We start from the raw sequence: 18,851 nt of genomic DNA on the forward strand, positions 1-18,851 counted from the left end.
GAGCTAATTTTAAGCAGTAAACTTAAGACAAACCTCTGCTTTGTGAATTCTCTCAGGTGAATTTAAAACCACTCGTGAAAACGAGCTAGGACTTTGAAAACTTCATAGAACTCTTGTCAACTCTCATTCTAATAATCTGTATGTATGTGTGTGTATGTGTGTGTGTTTTAGCTTAGTTTTGATGTAATCTAGAATAGCCAATAAAATTTATGTTTCATTTATAAAGAATCATTGTTTGGTGTCATATAATTTTAAGGTTAAACCCTTTTGCCAAAGATCCCTTGCTACCTAGCTTGTAGCTTACTTATAATAATTACTATAATAGCTTACTTATAATAATTGTATTGACCGTGGCCAAGGAAATACAAAGATTCAAGTTGTTAAAATATACTAAGAATCACCGGCTCGCTGGACGACCCTTGATTTAAAGTGTAAACTATCAGATTTGAATTCAGTTTTAATCAGGTTGACTCAGAATTTTCAGATTCGAGTCCTTTCAAAACCTGAGCTAGAGATCGAATTAATGATTAATTCCCTTATAGAATTAACGACTTAAATCACAGTTAAGTCACTACATCCGTGTATACTATTTAGCATGCAATGATGTTGCTCATGTTACAAAATTAATATTCATGAGGTAATGTACTGGAGGTCAGCTGGTAAAGGCTGTGCAGTAAACCTCACTCCCCTGACCTCAAGAGGCACACTAGCGACTGGCGCTAGAGGCTGCAGTCGTTAGTGTTCTTTTTAGCAAGCTCACCTCCCATACCGGGTTTGAACCCCGCTCGGAACAGGCCAAGCAGAAATGGTTGCATTGGTGCCATGACCCGGATAGGGGGTGAGTCTAACGGAGCCCAGCTGGTAAAGGCTGTAAACATACTCCCCTGACCACAAGAGGTGTACTTGTGACTTCGCTAAAAGCTGTTTCCTTGTTAGCACATCTGCTTCCCACGCTGGCTGTCGCAGGTTTGCAGGCTAAGAGGAACTGTTGCACTAACCTTCACTTGGGTGCTATTTATGAATTGATGGTGTATTCAGATGTCCTTGATTTGCATAGCCTTCTAGATGTTTCATGTAGTTTTGACATTCAAATTCATCATCAAGCCAGTTTTACATATGCTCAGAGGTTTTTGCTTAATTTAAAAAAATCTAAAATCATCTACACAATTAAAATTGTTAAATGGGTCATGAACTGCCTTTTTGTATTATTTTGTACTGTTTTCTGAGGTCCACTTAAAATTTTTACATCAAAAAACATCATAGTTTAGAAGTAATAGGCTATTTTCTGTCCTGCTTTGACCCTCCTTATTGGAACGCTCTGTTTGAATAGGCTTGGTGGATTGTAGACTTGGAAGTAAAACACCCACTGCTATGATTGTCTAACATATGTGTATGTTTGACACCCTACATCCTTCACAGATAAACGCTGCTGTGATTTAGGTTAAAAATGCATAAATACCCAGTACATATCAAGCCATCATATTAAGCCATTTTTTAGGCTGAATATGCTTCAGTACCTGAAAACTCTTGGGGTTGAGGCTGCGTGGATTTTCAGAGGCAGTCTTCAGTTTGCCGTCCACTGTTTTCATGAGGTTCTCTGTGTCTCTCACATACTGCAGGTCTCTGTACGTCCTCAGATCTAGCACCTCCATGGATTGAGTAATATTCTGAACCTGTTAAATACCACAAAACACAAAGTCAAAACAGTGTAATGCATCAGGGCATGTTTTTTTGAGGACACAACAGTGTGACGCCTTCAATTTGTTGTAGTCCAAATCAGCCATCCTACATATTCAGACCGCCCACTGAGCATCTTGCCCACATCAACACACAGGCGACGGGAGCGTGATTGCTGATCAGCACACACACCTTACTAGCTCCTACATACTCCCACATACTCTCAGAGGCCACACACACACACACACACACACACACACACACACACACACAGACAGACATTCACACACCCTCCTCCTGGCTGCACTTAAGAGAATCAAACAGGACATGGATTGTATGCTGGTATTCTCCTCATGTCCACACTGATGTGCATGAGGGCCCTTGTCTAATTAGTTGATCTGCATAGCTGTCAGACCCAATGGTCACACTTAGCGCAGAGGATTGTGGATGTTGGGATTTGGGCAAGGGTTAGGTGGGATCACATATTCACTCTGCATTCAGTTATTGTTTGTCATGCATGTCGCTGACTGCTCAGGAGGACTGAGCAGATACACGCTCTCGCACACACACAAGAGGCTGTGTGGTGGTAGTTTAATTCTGAACACATCTCTCTCAGAGAGGGACTGACCCAGGTGTCCTCATTAGTCTGCATTTTATTAGGCAGGAGCATTAGTGCCTCACCGCTGCTGGCATAGCCACACACACATTTTATTGTCTGAGTGGTTGAGTTATGTTGGTGTACGATTGTAGATAAGGTGTTTAGACCCTGACAGAGGGGCAAGGCAGGATTTAAGACAGTGTTTGTGGCAAGATTTAAAGGGATAGTTCACCCAAAAATGAAAATTCTGTTATCATTTACTGCCCCTCATTCTGTTCCAATTTTTTTTTGACTTTCCTACTTCTGCGGAACACAAAAGAAGATATTTTGAAGTCTCAGCTGTTTCTGTCCATACAGTATTGTGAAAATCAGTGGGGTCTAAAACTTTCAAGCTCTATAAAGGATCACAATCACTTTGATAGACAGATTGATCCTTTATTCACTCTCAGATCAAATCAAAACATTGGTCAATGTACAGTACATATGTGCAGATGACATCAAATATGGCTACACAAACCTCAAATATCATGGTCACATGCTATTAAGAACCAATAAGGCTTGATGTTAGTTGAGGTTACACTTTAGTTTGTGTACACTTATGTTAATCAATGTTTTGATTTGAATAAAGGCTTCAATCTTGACCTGTTTATCATACAAAAAGACTGTGTAATGTCAGAAGACAATATAACAGTTGAGTCAAATGTATTAATTTCATGCAACCTGTATGTCCTTTTCAAAGCTTTGGACTCTGATGACGTTCATAATATAGACAAACAGCTGAAAAATTCTTCAAAATCTCTTCTTTCATGCCTGTATTAAGAAAGGGTTTGGAACAACATGGTGGTGAGTAAATTATAGAATTAAATTTTTCTATCTATCTATCTATCTATCTATCTATCTATCTAATAAAGGGATAGTTCACAAAAAAAAAAGTAATTCTCAAAATTACTTATGTCATGTTTAACTTACTTTTTTCTGTGGAACACAAAGAAGATATTTTGCAGATGTTTCAGCTGTTTCTGTCCATACAATATTACAGAAGTCAGTGGGGTCCAAAACTTATAAGCTCTAAAAAGGATCACAATCACTTTGTATGATGAACAGATTGATCTTTTATTCACTCTTGAATCAAATCAAAATATTGATTAACATTCATATACAGATGACACAGACGACATCAAATATGGTGACAAATTTCAAACATCGGTGATTTTCGGACAAGTGACTTGATGTTAGTTGACGTTTAAGGTTCCTATTTGATGTAGTTTCTGTACACTTATGTTAATCATTGTTTTGATTTGATTTGAGAGTGAATAAATACTTACACTTTAGTCTTTTAATCACACAAAGAGATTGTATCACTTCAGAAGACCAGTCAAATAGATTAATTTTGTTACCTTTGTGTCCTTTTTGGAGCCTGAAAGTTTTGTACCCCAATGACTTTCATAATACAGACAAAAACAGCTGAAGCGTTCTTGAAAATGTTTCTTAATATAACGTTTCAAACAACATGAGGCTAATAAAATGATGACAGAATTTTCATTTTTGGGTGAACTATTCCTTTAAGGCAGATTTTGTGGCAGAATTTGAATCACAGTTATATTGTGGTAGATTGGCATGACTGTGAGTCATGTGCCTTATTGACTTATTCTGTCTGGAGTCCCACATTTGTCTTCTCAGGATTCCCTTTCCAAACTGCTTTAATTTCAGCATCTATTTCTCTGCTTCTCTCTTCATATCTGCCTCCATCAGCTGTGCTCATTAGTTATTCAAACAGCTGCTTCCCATTGTAGTGTGATTCCAATGCTCTCTGATTCAGTGAGTGTGATGTTGATGGGGACGTGTGTTTCTTAATGGGCTGCTGTTCACAGATGAGGCTGGAAACCACTGAGGGCTTGGTGAGGAATGAGGAAATGGGGGCCAGTCAACTGGCTGAGAGTCCAACAATCTATTTATGCCAACACTCTGCATTTAACTGCCAATCGATTGAACTGTGCATATCAGAAGACTCAATATCCAGCCGTTTCTCTCTAGCAAAACACCTCTCTCTCCTTGATTTCTTTTTATGATTCAGTTTCTCTCCCTCACCTTACATATGGAAAAGAACATGAAATTATATTACGTGTTGGATACTGAAACTGGTTGACCAGCTTCATCAGCCAAGTTAACAGGGTTGAGTTCCACCAAACAGACCAGCACAAAACCACCACTAGCCAGCATAATCCTGTCTGAACCAGCATGGAAATTCATGCTGATCTAATATAGTCTTTTTAGCAAGGCTTCCAATTCCCCATCTCTTTCCTTGTTTATCTTTTACTTCACACCAGGTCAGTAAGTGGTCAGTTGGATTTAATAGGGCTTAATAGAGTCTTTTGTGTTCCTGAAAGAAATGTATGACACAGACTTCGAAAGACATTCTGTCATCATCATTTACTCACATGTGGAGTCTGAATTTTCATTTTTCTGCTCCTTTAAACAGGGTCTCAATGTGAATCTGAGGCTTTTAGTAAAGCCCTGTGCATTGTGTGTTCCATTTCCTAATTTAGGAGGTACTTTACCCTTTTTCCAGTTGTTCTTTGTCTGGTCTTAGTCTAATGAGCACGATTAGTAAAAAAATCAAAACATCCTAACAGCTTAGCAGAATGAATCCAATTTCACAGCAGTATTTAGGACGCGTCCTCTTTTAGGCGGTTGCTTGCATCATGTACTTTCACAAACTTTTTCTAATGGGGAAAAGTATTTTGTAATGTTTGGGATTCATGTTTAATGACTGCATAATATGTACGAAACATTACTTGGCTTAGGGATTAGCGCATGTCATTTAGTAGGTTATTGTGCATGTAAGAGACGAATGTCACCTTCTCCATAAGTTGACGGAGCTGTCTGCTGCGTGGGTCTCGATTACACATGTTCTGTGCTGGAGCCACAACTGTGCAGATACATTTCCCATCTGCATCCTGTGCCGAGCTGTAGATCTGCCAGCCCTCCTCTGGGCTCGGATACAGGGCCTGCATAGAGAAAGAGATAGAGAGTTGAAAAAAAAGAGATAGCGAAAGATGCATGGAGAGACAGAGCAAAATGCATGAGCAGAATAGAATGTGGCATCTGTGAGAGGAGGACGTTTTGATCAGCTTAGACACTTGGAGGAAATAGAGCTGCTTTGGATCGATAAAGCTGCTTTTTCATGGGGGGTGGAGTCAGGAGATGGATGTCTTGAAACAATGTACAGGCTCAAATGCGCGCGCACACACACACACACACACACACACACACACACACAGACATAGAGAGAGATGTTTGCTTTTTTATCATAGTGGGGATTTTCCATTGACTTCTACTGTTTTTATACTGAGATGATAATGGTTTCTACCCATAATACAGAACTAAATCTCACACAAACCTTTCTGCTTTTTCATTAATGGAATAGTAAAAAGTTAAACTCAGTCCACAACATTTGTGGCATAATATTGAATATTAACCTTTCATTCTTTTCTTTAAAAAAAAGCAAACAGAGGTGATAGTGAGGTATTTAATGGAAGTGAATGGGGCCAATTTTGAAAACAGAACACAGAAATGTGAGGCTTATATTTTTATTAAGGCACTTACATTAATTCTTCTGTTAAAAATGCGTATTAATTTAGCTGTAAAGCTGTTTAAATCATTTTTATAGTTGGGTTTATGGTTTCGGCTTGGCAACAAGGTTGTAAATTTGGATATACACAATTAGAAATTGTTTATCTCATGTGGCTGTATTATTGAAATGGTGAATATTTGATTTTATGCTGATTGACCCCATTTACTTCCATTTTACATTAAGTGCCTCACTGTAGCCCAGGAAGGACAAGTGGAAATTAATGGTTGTGGTAATCAATATTGACACAAATGCTTTTGATTAAGCTTAACTTGTAGAGAACACAATTTGCTATGTTTAAGAAGCTGGTGATTTCAAGTTTAGCTAGGGCTGCACAATGAATCACATTTCAATTGTGATCATGATTTCTGCTTCTCTCTTGATTTATTAAGCAAAATCATCTGCAATATTTGCCTGCTGGCTATTTATCCTGAAAATTCTATTTTAATTTGGCATTTATGTTATCTTGCATTCAGGGATTGAAATTAACTTTTTCACTCACCAGCCAATTTGGCTACTACATTTTTAAGTTACCGGCCATTCATAACGCTTAGAGGGACATGGAATGCTTTAGCCTGCAGTTACAAATGCATAAGTCATGTTTTGATATTTTAAACATGAAATGTTGAATACTGATATTTGAAATTATTTAAAAAATGAAAAGAATGATTGGAATGTTTTTTGTTGGCGAAATAGTGCAGAAATAGCGCAAAAACAGCCAATATGCTGTCTAAAACGTAAGTCTCTTGATAGTAACTTATTCTTTATTGAACTGTTGTATAAAATCAATATCACATTTGTAACCATGCTGATTTTTTAAGAAAAAACGGCACTCTTCATGTGATATTAACTATATGAACTGATATAAATATATACATTTTCTGCCTCCTTATCTTGAAGTATGTGATCATTGTTAATCTAAATGCGCACGCGCACTAAAGCCTGTGTTGGTCTAACCAGACTACGTCGCGTATGCCTGCCTCTGTAGGTGTGTTTTGTTTGTTTTTTGCAATATACTCGATAATGTCATGATGTCTCACGAGTTCAGTATTTGCGCTAAACCTGCGCAGATTTGGCTTGCATGAACTTCCCCAAGAAATGAATGAGTGAACATAACTTACGAAAAGCCCTAGATTTTGCTATCCTTAAAGACTAAAAGAAGAATAAAGCCAGATTGAAAAAGAACAATTGATGATGTCATTAAAGATTTACAAGAAAAAGGAGTGGCAATAAAATGTCTCCTCCTGCTCTAACCTTCCCATTTTCATTGTCTCTTACCCTCTTCTGTGTTTTTCACTCTCTCTCCCCCCACACTTCCCCGATCAGATTAAATGACCGAGTAGACAGAGAGACTATGTGATTGGAGAGTAAAGCAGCAGCCACCCCATGAGCTCACTGTCACATCCCGTCACTCCTGCCAATCCCTGCCACTCTCTGTTCTCTCTCTGTCTCCTTCACTTTTTCACTCCCTCCACATCGCTCCTTTCTTCCACAGTCTGTCCTCTTCTCACCTTCCTATCGTTCTCATCTGTTCCTTTTTCCTGTGTCTTCAGCTCTGTTCGTCCCTGAGCAATCTCTCACTCACTCAATTTAATTCAAATTACGGCAATTCAATTCAATAATGCTTTATTAGCCTGCCAGGCAAATGTAATTTCACAAAATCAAAAGGAATTGATTTGTAAATTTAGGTGCAGAGGCAATAAAAAATACAGGTTTCACAAATACAAATGATCACAATGAATGTTATGAATTTATTTGTATATCTCTTTTCACAATACACATTGTTTCAAAGCAGCTTTACAAAAATCATACTGTTATGTCTACAGTGACTTGCATTGTTTTTCATTTTGATAGAACAATTTATGGCTCTATGAATGATGACATGCTCGTGTTTCATGAATATGTAAAAATGTGAAAAAAAAAAAAAAATTTTCTACTTGATAATTCACATATTTTGCTGACATTTATGCTGTAGTGCAATTTTATCATTTGATGAGTTTCTCTGATGAGTTTCTCTGTAAGCATCACAGAGATTTTGTTTGAGGAAAAATAACTTTAAGTGATTTTTACAGCAAAGCCATGTTTTATCCTCTGCTTTTCTCTAATGGAAGCGCATGCACTATACTCCCTTGAAAAACAACTCTGATTACATCAAGCCTTCTCGATTTCTGCGTTTTGGCTGTCAGTTGTGTTAACTTCAACTTAAATTCTTTACTAGACAAGTAATGTGCAAATTTTTGATCCCTTTGAAGGACTGCATTCATTCGTTGTGGAGCTGAAATTTATTTGAACCATCTAATGGTGCTTATCTTTTCAATTTTATTGGTTTGTTGAATATTGAGATGCAGGCAAAAAATGTATTTTTGTTTTTTAATTCTGGCTTGAGAACATTTCTCTCTCTGTATCTGTTTCTCCAATTTATTCTCCATCCCTGTCTCTCCCCTTGAGCAGATTTTCATTTAGGTAGCATGGGCTCCCTATTTTCAGTAACAACCTACCTTTCTCTCTCTCTCTCTCTCTCTCTCTCTCTCTCTCTCAAAAGAAACAAAACAATAGCAACAAACAAAACACAAAAACACGACGAAATTACATTAAAGATCAAAGGTCTAAAAATACACCAAACTGTTTTTTTTTTTTTTTGACCCAGTAGATTACAACACATAAAGTCTCCCATCTCATTCCGGTGAAGGTGCTTGCAAAGCCTGAAGGCATGAGAGACAGACACACTGGTGGTTCAGATTCAGATTTGATAAGGCTGGTCTAGCTCAAAGTCATTATCCTCATTCCTTCTGTTCATCTAACCTCTTGCTTGTACAGTACATGCTGATTTGCATAAGAATGCCACATACGGTTATAAATGGCCTCTCTGGCCACTGTGCTATTTTCCTGTCCAGTCTGGCATTCAGCGGCTGTCAAATCTAGCAGGGTCCTCAGTTCCATTAGCAGTGATTTTCTGTGCTTCGTGTCACTATCATCAAACACTCGCTGAAACTGCACTGCCATCCTGGATGGAATTTTCCCAGGTGAGCTGATACAGAAATCCAGCCTTCTCCACGAGATGAACATGGACAGGTCTGCCAGTTCGTCTCTGAAATGCCGTTCTCTGGCAGTCCGCTCCATTGACCTCTCGTAGCTGATGTGAGACTAGCCCAAGCGTGTCTCGCCCTGGCCTGAAAGAATGCGGTCTTCAAGTCCTGGTTGAGTGTATTACCACCCTAACATTTCATCATCAGTCTCATTCCCGTCCTGACAGACCTGCGGCTTAGTGTCTGAGCACGTCAGATACGGTTAGCGCCGAGCTCTGGCTCAATCTATACGCCAATCTGCCACCCGCAGCCCCTCAAGCGGATAAAACTGTCGCATCAATCATCAATGCGGTACATGCACCTCAAATGTTAAACATCGGCGCGGCATGTGTGCCCATCCGACGGGTGGAACATATGAGCCAGGAGGCCAATGGGAACTGCGCTTTCGCATAAATATGCTTTCTGTTCATTAATGTTGCATAAATGTTGAGTTTTAATTTAAGAACTGATTAGAATCACCCCTGGACTCATTACCACCCACCAATTCATTCTGCTCTAATTTCCTCTCATCTACTGCTAATGGCAGAGTAGAGAACAGGGGGCACACAAAAACACACCCCCCAAATCACGCACAGATGTGTGTAGCATCTCCCCTTTTTCAGATCTTCCCATCCTTTCCGGCATCTGTACTGCATGTGAGTGCATGTTACGGAAGGGGCCAGTTATTTATGAACAAACAGGTCAGATGAAATGAGCCACAGTTTAATTAGTAATGGTTGAGCTGTCATCTGTAAACGCCAGGGTGAGTGTATCCGCATGAGTCTGTTTTTTTTTTTTACTTCTCATTTGCATTTAACAGCCTGCAAACGATCAAATTACTCTATCAGTAGTGCATAGTCTGTTTGCTGGCATTTACGAAGACAAGCGAGTAAATGAAGTTGCTGATCATATGTTGTGTATCCTAATCAGGTGCGACACGATAAGGCGGAAAGCAAGAAATGGTTCGTCTTCTATGTTCATTTTAGTTGTTGTCTTAACCTGCCGTGGTCATTGTAAGTGATGAGCAAGACATTTTGTCAGCTACTTGGTTTCTGCCGCTCTGACCAGGGTAAACCCTGTCTGCCGTGAAATCACATTGGTCCAAAATCCCTCTACACATCACTGGAAATTAAAGGTAATTTTTTTCCACATTTAAACAGTTTTACACAAGAAAATCAATTGTAGTTTAGAAAAAACGTTTAAAATTAAGTACACTTATGTGAGATAATTCCAGTCATATCTGTAGCCTAATAAAAGCTGTTTTATTTTTCATTAACCGGGTCGCCTCAAGGGCGGCCATGTTGAATCACATGACTCACTTACACCTCTATTATTGGATGCAGTCACTTGTGCAATAAATTAATCATGATTGACAGCAATTATGTGGCTGACAGCTCTTCAAGTGTAGTCTGAAATATCGTAATTACAAGTTTCATGCACATGAATTAAATCCTATTTACGGGTGGGGAAACTCAGAATTCCAGATGATATACGAGTTGCTGGGTTGTGACATTGGAGGTTGCATTTCAATTTGAAACAGTGGAAACACTGATCCATAATATGCATAATATCATACAATATATATTTATTTATTTATATGTAAATGCCATATAATATAATCTATACTGTGCATTAGTGAGTGGAAAGCAAGTATGTAGTGAATTATAATGAATAATTTTGGAAGTTACTTTGCTGTATTTCACTAATTGTGTTGTGTGGAACAACTGATAGTCAACAAGTGTAAGGTTAATAACTCGACTTTAATAGTTTGCCTTGTCACACAACATTTAGGTTTGATGCCATTTATATATGTAGAAGTGATAGAAATGAGTAATCTTCATTATTTTGAATGCAGATAGTTGAGTTAATTGTTTTGTTTAGGCTACATCTGTGTTGTTCCCGACTTGAATGTGTGACGTGTCACACAATAACCAATGCCCAACTCTGAGGTACAAGTTTCTCAGGTGCTCTTGAAGGCAGCATTAATGCTTTTCTACAGTGGCATTCTACAGTTATTTTTGGTAATTTTATAATTAGGCTGCAACAATTCATAATTGATCAAATCAATAACTCATAATTAAAGTAATTAATCAGAATTATTATTATAATTGACATCAAATTAAATTGTGTCTGTAATATGTAAGGAAAACATCCATCAGTCATGTCACTATACAGCTTTATAAATAAATAATGCATTTCTATGGACAAAATGCATCTGGAAAATAGTAGAGTACACACACCAAGCTGCTGCGGGAAAAATGCAAAAATACAAAGCTGCCCAAAACATTAGAATGCTTTACATTAAACACTTCAGTTGCGTAAATAGACAGAGCACAAGGAGTGCAATAATTCCGACTAAAATATATATGTTCTAAAATATTTCTTGTTACAAATTCAAAGTTTAAAATTCTACATGTAACACAATTGTATTTTTATTAGAGTTATCACAGTAAAGGGACTATTGTAATGAACTATTGAATATAATTACTACTGTATGTTCAGATGAGTGAATAAGTGTGTTCCTCTTACTAGGTAACATTGAGTTTGTGATTTTGTTCATTTTTAATTTAGTGATTTTAACTTCTGCTTTAGAATGGTAGGCAATTTGTTTTTGATTTAGAATGTAAAAATTGTTCATTTCTAACAAAGTTTGGATTTTCCCATCTGGTTAATCGATTAATCAAATAAATATTCAACAGATTAATGAATAACCGATTATTAAGTAACCGTTAGTTGAGGCCCTATTTGTCACACTGCGCAGCATTTTTAGTTTACAGAAAGATTTCTTTTCACTGGAAAACTGTTTTGTTGTGCTTGGTCAGAACACTATGTGAGAGCCTAAATTTGTTTTGAGCTCTGAACCATTAAAAGGATTAGAGCAGCATTGAGAGCAAAGACTGATGGGAGATCAGAAATCAATCTGGCACATTTCACTCTATAGGGATGACATCATGGCTAAATGGTGTCCTAGGCATCACAGAGGAATAATCGGCAAGTTGAGAGCCTAAACTGATGTCCCACAGGTCCAAGCTCACTTAACCAACACCTCCTTTGTACTCCAACACAAAAAACTGTCAAGTGAAAGGCATGGGAAAAAAAAGCACACTGATAGCTTCACCGAGAGATCGAGAACAACAGACCAAAGGAGGAAAGAACCTGGTATGAGGGTAACAGATAAGATGTCGCAGCTAGTGTTTGTGTGAGCGGGAGGGATAGAAACACCAACAACAACAAAAAAAAAAACAGAGAATGAGAGAGAGAGAGAGTAACAGCACCGAGTGAAAGCAGAGAGCTGCTGAGGGGGAAGATGCTGAGGTCTAATTTCAGACCTAGAGTGGCAATTTCTTACTCAGCCGAACCGCTGCCAAAGCCTGACACCAGCACCATTACGTGCACAGCCCTCATTGTGAGCCCTACACACTGCTCGACCTTTACCAGCCTCGATCCTGCAGTCTGATCTTCAGCCCCGGCTCGGTTGGAAACCATCACACACATCCCACACACTCCCTACTGAGGAGAAGCTACCCAGGTATCGATGTCCAATTGCGAAAATGGAAGGTGATCAATAGACACTGAGAGCAGGAAGTTAGGGTCACCTCTCCTCTCTGGGCTTCCTCTCACTCACCGTCGCCACTTCTGCTCGTGATCTCCAACTGGCCTTTACTTTGAGGCCGCTATTAACACATTACGGAAAAGATTAACCAATTACAGTGGCACGCTTGGCCCCCGAGACATCTGTGGGTTTGAACCTATAGACCGGTTTTCATTAGACCAATCTCTGAGCTTAGCACTGTAGTCTGGGCATAACTGAGATCGTAAATCTGTAGGCTCCATTTCATGAAAGTGACAGGAAGTCTATTAGAACTTTCGTAAAAAGCATGTGGGAGATGGCCACGAGTTGTTTTCTACAGAAAGACCTTTATTGATGCTCTGTGAACCCGGGTTTCCACAGTAACAAGGAGAGAGAAAATTGCCTTATTTTTCTCCTTAGATGTCCTTTAGGGTGTTTTTGTTTTTCTGAGCCTTTTTTTATCATTTTCTCTCTCTGTCTCTCTTTTTCATCAACATAAGGCTTTGGAGTGGAGCTTTGTGATTACATATTACCCTGAAGCCCAACATTGGCATCTGTCTCCTCTTTAAACATGGATGTGAGCTTCTACCATGGCTCTGAGCGCTGCTTCTATTGTAACATACTTCCATAACACTCATGAAAACCTTTAAATATCCAGAATCCTTGTAAAACACAGATGCTGATGCAAATTAACATGAATGTCCTGCATACACACAGTTGCTAGTCTTCCCTCTTTAAGCTCTAAGACAGTGGTTCTCAATCAAATAAGAGAGACATGCAAAATATGCAGAGTGGTGGTACGCGAACACTGGAATTGAGAACCACTGTTCTAAGACAAAAATAGAGCAGCATAAAACTGGGGAACGAAATATTACTCTGTTTGCCCTCTGAGAACATTTAGATGCTCAATTTTCTTACAGGCTCTCTTAAAGATTGCCCCGCTTTTGAGCCATTTCAACTGAAAGAAACTCGCACTGATTGATCTTAAAATATGTCAGTGCCCTTGTTTTGTCTCAAGATGCACACCAGTAATGCTTTTTTTTAAGGCACGGTTATAAAAATTACTTAAGTGTCCTAACTGAACTATGGCTTAATCCTGGTTTAGTCTAAGCCCTGTCTGTGAAACCAGGCCCAAAAGTAGTTTCCTGTTAAGCAGCACCTTTCGGAGGTGGAACCATGAGGTTTATATTACATTGAGAAAGCTATTAGACTGCCATCTTAGCTTATTGGACCACGTAAGTTTTTAAGCCAATCACCTGAGTTGTAAATACCATGTGAATAATCACTCTGGGGCTGTATCAAAATGACGTCATGACAGCGCTGATTGGCTGATTCACCACAATAACAAACACAGTCCCAAAACATTCACTAGCTGATATCCTGAGCTGTGACTCAAAAAAAAAAAACTTTTTAAGGTCCATTATATGCTTTAAAGAGTGCTCCAAATCAAAACTGTGCACTGACCAAACAGACTTTATTAAAATAAATATATGTGCTTGTAAATATAAATAAATAAAATAAAGCTAATTTTGAATGACCGCAAATGGAGAAACATGCTTTTCACAGTCAGATGGTGTAACAGCATCTACCAACATGGGCTAACAAGGCTAATCAGCAACACTTTGACCTTTTGTATCAGCTCAAATAGTAAATAAACCTGAAGACTAAGGTGATTGGATGTCCCTTCAAGGCTGTAAATCTGTGCGTGTGTGTGGTGGTGACAGCAGCCGAAGTGGTTCAACCTCACTTTCTCATTTAGAGATCCCTGGTGGGCAGCAACAGCTGAGCAGAGCTGTGTTTTGGTGCTTTCCTAACTGACCGATCTGAGCCACTCCAATGAAAGAAAAAAAAAATTCCAAAGCTCCCCATGATTCCAGTTCCCACAGAGTCAGTAGAGCTTAGCAGAATGTTGTTTCTGGTGCTTATTTATGCATATCAGTTTCCATGACGTTCCTTTAATATTTTGGTCCAATGAAAATGAGAAACAGCAGCTGATATCAGCCACATGGGCCTGTGGCTTTGTTAAGCATTTGTGTTCATTACACATTTGTTGCAAATTGTCCTACGGCTTCTCACTCGCCTCTCATTTATTTCTCATAATCGAGGAGACAGTTAGTGTCAGACTCACCCCTGAACCAGCGGTATTTGCCACACACATTCGCCTACACAAACATGTAATAAAATCTTTACCCAGCAATCATTGCGGTATTGAGACATTCCTGTATACTTGTATACTTTCCATACCTACATGAGTTTTTTTCCTCCTTATAGGTGAAGTGTAACTTCAATTATAAATAATTTGTAGCTTTCTAAAAAAAATGTGACTTTGTCACGGTTTCAACATTTTTGAGTGTCTTAACATTAGTTACATGTTTAACCAATGGTGAGAATTTGGGGTGAGACTACCTGTTTGGATATTGGGATTAAATCAGGGTAGGGCAGAAGAGGCAGTAGGAATGTTTGGGAAAAAATGGAAAACGTGAAAAAGCATTTTAAAATTCTGTATGGTATCACTAGTGTAGTGATGATCTTTACACGTGACAAGTTCACATGACTTAGCAGCTGAGCTGAGAAGGGCAAAAAAAGAGCAAGTGAAGCACGGTGTGATTGTTGCTCAGAGCTGATGGAATACGGCACACTTAAAGTGTAGCAGTGACATGACGGTAGACTGGACAGTCATGTGGGTCCTAGATCATCATGGCAGCATGGAAGACAAGTTGCTTTGAAGAAAAGAAAGGACATCCCTGCAGCCTGCTATGAGTCCATCAGTCACTCTGCTTCACGGACCACACCTCCATTCTCCAGCTCATTTCACATGATCATCATCTCATCTCAAGAACAGAGTGATGCATCTCTCTTTCTGACTGAGAGCAAGCTGCTTTTGAGATTAGATTTTGAGCCTTTACAAAGTCAGATCGCTTTGGATAGGTTCACACTTATCACAGAGAATAAATTAGTTTTTTAACGTATGCTAATTTCCCCTTGGTTTTTCCTTGAGGTGAAGTGAGGCAATGTTTTAAAGTGATTGCTTGAAATGAGATACCGGGGAATTCACAAATGCTAATGTGTTTTGGGTAATGATGACTACCGATAGTGGAGCTTCAATGGGTGCCACTTTAGCTAAATAAATAAATGTCCTGAACAATTTTGGCTCATTTTCCAGTAGTTTCCACTTTGCAGGTATTTGAAATAGGCATTATCAAATTTCTGGAGCTTGCACCTAACCTGAGCTTTAGATTTGTGTGACATTCAGCACTGAACTGAGAATGCCTTTTAAATGCCAATTCAGTTCTTAAATTGGAATTCAATTTAAACCGAAATTGCAAATAGGATGCAGAATTGCAATTGCAAGTTGCAAGTGTAAATTAAAATTAATTGAAATTCCTAAAGTTCATATGACTATAATTTTTAACTTGTAAAGCCAAATTTGTCAAGATAAACTTTGAATGTTGGCTTTACAGAGCAAAGTTGGAATGTTTTGAAAACAAATTTTAAAAACATTGAAGTTTTTTAAAGGTAGAATGATAGATAGATAAGGGTGAAAGACCTCTTAATTTCACAGAATTGCAGTTCAGTAAATTCCTCATCCTGTTATTCTGATTCAGTTTAAATTTACATTCATTGATTGAAAGGGAGCCAATTCTTCAATTCTGAATTTCCTGCTTGGCTTCCTCTCATTTACCCACATACCAAGCTTAACTCCTGGTGACTACATTTGGATAAATAGTACTCAAAGTGGACCGTCTTATGGCATGATCAGTGGGTGCACACGAGCACATGACTAGATGAATAATCTGGTTTGAAATGAAGCAGTGTTGGTGTTGAATGTAGAATTCCACATGTTAAACAGCTCTACAGAAAAGGAGCCTCCATCCCTATAGCTTTTAGCTTGTGGTGAGTAGTAACAGTCTTCCAAAGCGAGTGTGAATGTGTTAGACAAAGCTGTGATAGACAGTTTCTGCAGACTCCTCTTCAGTGTAGGCATCCTGACCGACCCAAATGACCCCTACAGCGTCTCCTCTCTCATCCAGATGGAGTGTCGTCCCTGGCCATAAGCTACGCCGGGTAAAGCTTTTAATGTGGGGCAGATGCTCAGATACTGCACAGCAGATACCCCAGGCGGTCTTTCAACATTAATGATCCAGAAAACGTTACAGGGATCACATCTCACTCTCCATTCACCCTCTTCCACCTACTCACACCTGGTCCCATTTTTCAACACCCAACATTTGGAAAACAAAAGCATACACACTCACACATGCAAGATAATTGCTTACATTCTGGCAGAATTGTGAACGTTTAAATTTCAGCCAGTGCTTACTTAACCTTTTAAAGGGGTGGTTCACTGGGTTTTTCCTAGGCTTGATTGTGTTTATGGGGTGCAGTCTAACATGTGTTAATGCTTCGTTTTTTAAAAAAGAACCACCCCTTTCAGATATAACAAAGTGCTTAGCTCTAGAGCAGGGGTGTCAAACTCAATTCCTGGAGGGCCGGAGCCCTGCAGAGTTTTGTTCCAACCCTGCTCCAACACACATACCATGTAGTTTTCAAATAATCCTGAAGGACTTGAATAGTTGGATTAGGTGTGTTTAATTAGGGCTGAAACTAAACTCTGCAGGTTTCTGGCCCTCCAGGAATTGAGTTTGACACCCTTGCTCTAGTCTTACTTTGATTTTGTTCTTCTCATTCTGTTTTTACTGTAAATGTGACCGCTTTGACAGTGCCAAAGGCCTGGCCTCTCTCGCACAAGGCACTTAATTAAGTTATGGACAGAGTCAATGCGCACAGTTCACAAAAAAAATAAAAAGTACAGTGGATTTGATTAAAAAAGGAGAGCATGAGGAGGTGGGAAAAAGAGATATGGTGCCTCTTTGGAAGAAAAGAGTTGGCTCAAATGCTATTAAAGTTTAACCTCATGTCTCGGTACCATCAGCAGGTGAGACACTGCCTCATGGAGACGATCCTGCCTCCCTGTCTATATTTGACCTGAACATCAGTCATGAGGTACTTAACTCCTCTCCCCCTGCCAAGTGAGGATATCCTCACAGGAGTCATGAATCTCACTGGGTATAACTTCCTCGTCTATCATCTCCCACTGAGAATCACTCACCCACACCAGCCATCAATTCCTCTGTAACCAACCCCCAAAGCCAGACACACATTCAATTTACCTGCCTCTTGCCCTGAAAATCCCCCTAAAATCCTGTCTAGCAAATCTCTGAGGACTGTAACCACAGAGGAGTGTAACTACTCTAACACAAAAGGTCCTGACTTATTGGCTTATTCGGATGAGCAAACAGACACACCGAGAGATAAACAGACAGGAAGAGTAGAAAAGTGAAGGGTTACGCACACTGACGATCCTTTCCGAGGTGCCTACGCGGGAGATGGTGGTTCCGTTAAGCCCCACCAGCGAGGGCAGCGTCTGGGACATCCAGTTGGTGACCATGGCCATGGTGCTGAGCACCGCGCCAATTTTCAGGAGCGGAACGCTCATGTCGTCCCTCGGCCAGCCACCTGGCCCTAGTGCCCCCCCACACTCCCTGGCGCCGGAGTCCAGATGCAGCGTGCAGGAATGGACACGAACCTGATGCACCCTCCTCCTCCCTCTTCCTCCAGCCAAGGGACAGGCGGCTGCACGTGTACACAAGAGTCTCAAAACCAGCTCACATGTACCAGATGCTCGCATCCGACGGCATCGCAGCGATGCACGAAACACGTTATTCTTCAGCCGAAGAGCGACTGCCAGTGCCTGACTCGCACTCCTCCGCTCCCTCTCTTCTTCTCTCTCTCTCTCTCTCTCTCTCTCTCTCTCTCCTCGCGCTCTTTCAAGATGCCGTGCTGCGCATTGGCTGCATCTATCTCTCTTTTTCTCTCCCTTCCTCTTCCCTCCCCTCCCCTGTCTCTCTCCAGCCTTGTTCCACATCCATCCCTCTGTCTTCTTCCTCTCCTCTTGCTCCTCTTGATCCCTCTCTTTTGTGAGCACAAAAAAATCAGAGAGTCAGGGGAGATGCATACCCCCAGATCTTTGTGCAACAATCAGCTGTTTGAAGCCTTCGCTGTTTGAAGGGATTGTCTTCCCTGGCACAGAGGCGCCTCACAGCTCGAGCTAAATTAGGATCTCTCTCCATGAGTGTATTGTTTGTATGTGCGTGAAGAAGAGGAGCTGTTCTCCTGGAGTGTTTAATGAGGAAGAGGATGAGGCGTTCCAGTCGGCGGCTTTCCCCTGACAGCTCATCAATCACATGTGCTTCTGACACTCCCTTAATCAAAGAGTAATGGGAAATCTGAATGCGGATGGGCACGGAG

The 18,851-nt window shown here is 39.9% G+C and overlaps 1 protein-coding gene across 2 annotated transcripts in view; it reads right to left on the bottom strand.

Annotated features, from left to right (window-relative positions):
- LOC107670519 (noelin-2-like) overlaps positions 1-18,851 on the bottom strand; it is a 66,295-nt gene that overhangs the window by 8,153 nt on the left and 39,291 nt on the right. Inside the window, exons 1-3 of one of the 2 annotated variants that reach the window (XM_016463163.1) lie at positions 17,896-18,285; positions 5,134-5,283; positions 1,518-1,673 (exon numbers count right to left, since the gene is read on the bottom strand). In XM_016463163.1, the coding sequence (XP_016318649.1) occupies positions 1,518-1,673; positions 5,134-5,283; positions 17,896-18,231 (642 nt within the window). In that variant the 5' untranslated portion in view covers positions 18,232-18,285. Of the gene's footprint in view, positions 1-1,517; positions 1,674-5,133; positions 5,284-17,895; positions 18,286-18,851 lie in introns of those variants that run through there. The other variant, XM_016463164.1, reaches the window with a different exon arrangement.

This window comes from Sinocyclocheilus anshuiensis, unplaced genomic scaffold (genome assembly GCF_001515605.1).
Source record: "Sinocyclocheilus anshuiensis isolate Anshui unplaced genomic scaffold, SAMN03320099.WGS_v1.1 scaffold476, whole genome shotgun sequence".
NCBI classification, from domain to species: domain Eukaryota; kingdom Metazoa; phylum Chordata; class Actinopteri; order Cypriniformes; family Cyprinidae; genus Sinocyclocheilus; species Sinocyclocheilus anshuiensis.